Genomic DNA, 2,949 nt, shown 5'->3' with positions numbered 1-2,949 from the left:
CGGCCGACCATTTCCCCACCGGCGACCTCGCAGGCGGATTGATCTGAAGTAGCCCGACAGGCCTGCCGCTTCAGCTCCATCGAGTCGCTCCTGACTCTCGAGTCAGGTTGAGGAGAGTTTTCCCAGAAACCTCACGAGGCAGGACCAGACCGTTCAAGCATTTCTGCCCGCCTCTAACACACTCTCCTCACTCAAATCTGTCACATCCACCCAGCAGGTTTCGGTGTGCAGCAAATGGCCATCTTCAATCTCTTCCAGTGTGGCAGTCGGGAGACGCATCAGGCTTTCTCCCCCTACTACCTGTTTCTTCATCACCTGCGGCTCGCGTGATAGGAGACATGTTCGGTTCTCGTCTACAGCCTCTTTTCAGTCCGGTACACCAGTCCCCGTGGACTCCCTCATCTTGAACGAGGATGCCAAAGGCTTTCCCTCTTGGTGGACAACTTCGACCCCTCCAGACCTTCTCGACACCCCAACACAGGTATGTCTTCAAGACTACAACACTCTGCTTCCTCTATCGCAGGGGTATCAAACTCAAATTCACAGTGGGCCAAAAATAAAAACCAGGACAAGGTCGTGGGCCAAACTCAATATTTATTGAAAAATTGCAATGCGATTCTGCATGTTTTCTTTACTTTTGAGATATGTAATGTTAAACCTTTTCATATGAAAATAGATTTTAGTTTTGCTTAAACATTGAATCCAGAACAAGCATAAACAAATAGAAATAGCATTTAAAATAAATAATACTGTCTCTATAACTATAGATTTCAAGCTCCTTTGAAATGTAAATATTTTTTTAACAGTCCAACAATCCAACAACCAAAAGCAACAATTTCTTTCAATGGAAATCCAATATTTCAACTATGAGTCATTAAGAAAACATTCATCCAAGCTCGGTTTTTGCTACACTGTGATTTAGCCTACTCTGCTGCACAGGGGTCCAAGCCCGATACTTGGCATCTCTTCTTAGAGGCAAGTTCATCAAAGTCTGGGGTCAAGCTCTGAGCTGAGGAAATTCTCAGGACTGAATGAAGGTGTTCGTCAGTGAGACGACTCCTGTGTGGTGTTTTGTTCATTTTAATCAAAGAGAAGAGTTATTCACATAAATATGTGCTGCCGAACATAGAGACCATTTGAGCAGCTTGGGCTCAGAGTTGGGGCAGAGTGTCGGGGAGGAAGCGTGGGAACTGCGCAGCACCGACAGAGTCGTACTTTAACTTGAGCGCGTCACTACACTGGAACTCAATCAGCTCCTTTTGGAGATTGGTCGGTGCGCTCTTCACGTCAACCGCAAACGGATTGCTGAGTAGTTCAAATCTACATTTCTGGGCTTCGAAGTCGGCAAATCGTCGGGTAAACTCCGCGCTGAGTACGCTGAGTTTTTCAGCAAACTGTGCAATGGGCAACACGGCGGGAGCGATCTCCTCTTTCATGATTTGGCAACACATAAAATGAGACAGGTTTTTTTGCAGCATTTGACTCTCCCACAAGCATAACTTGGTTCTAAAAGCCCTCACCGCACTGTACATGTCTGTAATGACGTGCCCCCGTCCCTGAAGCTGCAGGTTTAGCGCATCAAGGTGGCACACAATGTCACACAGGAATGCCAGCTCACACTGAAACTTTTTATCCCTGAGCTCTGTTGTGTCTTTGCCTTTGCTTTCCATAAACAGACAGATTTCCTCACGCAGCTCAAAACATCTCTTCAGTACTTTTTCTCGGCTAAGCCATCTCACCTCTGTGTGATAGGGCACATCAGTGTGTTCTGAACCAAAGTTCTCCAGAAAAGACTCGAACTGGCGGTGATTTAAACCTTTGGCTCTAATTTAGTTAACTACTCGTGTTATGGCACTCATAATATGATCCATTTTCAAGACTTTTCCACACAAGGCTTCCTGATGGATGATGCAGTGGTAAACTGTCAGCTCACCTCCATGATTCTCCTGCATCTTCTCCTGAATCCTGCCCACCAATCCACTCTTCTGACCACACATCGCAGGCGCACCATCTGTCGTCAGTCCCACAAGTTTATCCCAAGGCAGCCTCATTTCATCGACACATTTGGATACCTCCTCATAGATGTCTTTGCCAGTGGTTGTGCTATGCATGGATTTTAATCCTAAAAGTTCCTCTGTAACGCAAAGTTTTGAGTCCACTCCACGGATGAAAATTGACAACTGGGCAGTATCTGATGTGTCGCTGCTCTCGTCTACAGCAAGTGAATATGTCACAAAATCTTTTCCCTTTTCCATCAGCTGTTCTTGTAGATTGGTGGCAAGCTCACATGCACGCTCAGCCATGGTGTTTCTGCTCAGACTCACATTTAAAAACACTTGCTTTTTATCTGGGCACACGATATCGCAAACTTTGACCATGCACATTTTTACAAACTCTCCCTCATTAAAGGGCCGGGCAGCTTTGGCGATCTCTGCTGTCACAATGAAACTAGCCTTTACAGCAGCCTCACTTTGGGATTTTGCTTTGGTGAACATAGTTTGCCGTGAAGCCAGACTTCTATTCATCTCCTCCACCTTTTGGAGCTTTTGCTTTTCGTCCAGATCCTTATACTTGTCCTGGTGTTTTGTTTCATAGTGTCGTCGTATATTATATTCTTTTGTTACAGACACGTTGGCTCCACACACAAGACAAACAGGTTTGTCTTTTACGATGGTGAACATATAATCTGTCTCCCACCTGTCTCGAAAGCTCCTGTTTCCTCCCTTTCGTTTGGCTATTTTTCGTGAGGGGTGGAATAAATTTGAGTGAGGTGACTCGTAGCTTTGCTAATGCGTTGTAACACAGAGGAGGGGGTGTGCGGTCTAGAGACTGACGCGCCGGCGGCAACGCGTTAGCAAAGCATATTGGGATTCGTAGTCTTAGCGGTGTATGCGCTATATACTGGCGCGGCGGGCCAGCTCTAACACATTATTTGATATTTTGGCACCA

At 46.0% G+C, this 2,949-nt stretch overlaps 1 protein-coding gene across 1 annotated transcript; it reads right to left on the bottom strand.

The window, feature by feature from the left end:
- Positions 1-1,151: 1,151 nt before the first annotated feature.
- LOC306858990 (general transcription factor II-I repeat domain-containing protein 2-like) lies at positions 1,152-2,681 on the bottom strand (the record flags this gene model as incomplete). Its single annotated transcript, XM_079399808.1, has 2 exons — positions 1,152-1,741; positions 1,934-2,681. The coding sequence occupies 2 exons, from the start codon at positions 2,679-2,681 to the stop codon at positions 1,152-1,154; spliced, it is 1,338 nt and encodes a 445-aa protein (XP_079255934.1).
- Between the last annotated feature and the right edge of the window lie 268 nt (positions 2,682-2,949).

The sequence above is a fragment of the Barbus barbus genome (genome assembly GCF_936440315.1).
Source record: "Barbus barbus genome assembly, chromosome: 39".
NCBI lineage: Eukaryota > Metazoa > Chordata > Actinopteri > Cypriniformes > Cyprinidae > Barbus > Barbus barbus.
Note: the sequence above shows the minus strand (reverse complement) of the source record. Positions and strands in the feature narration are given on the sequence as shown.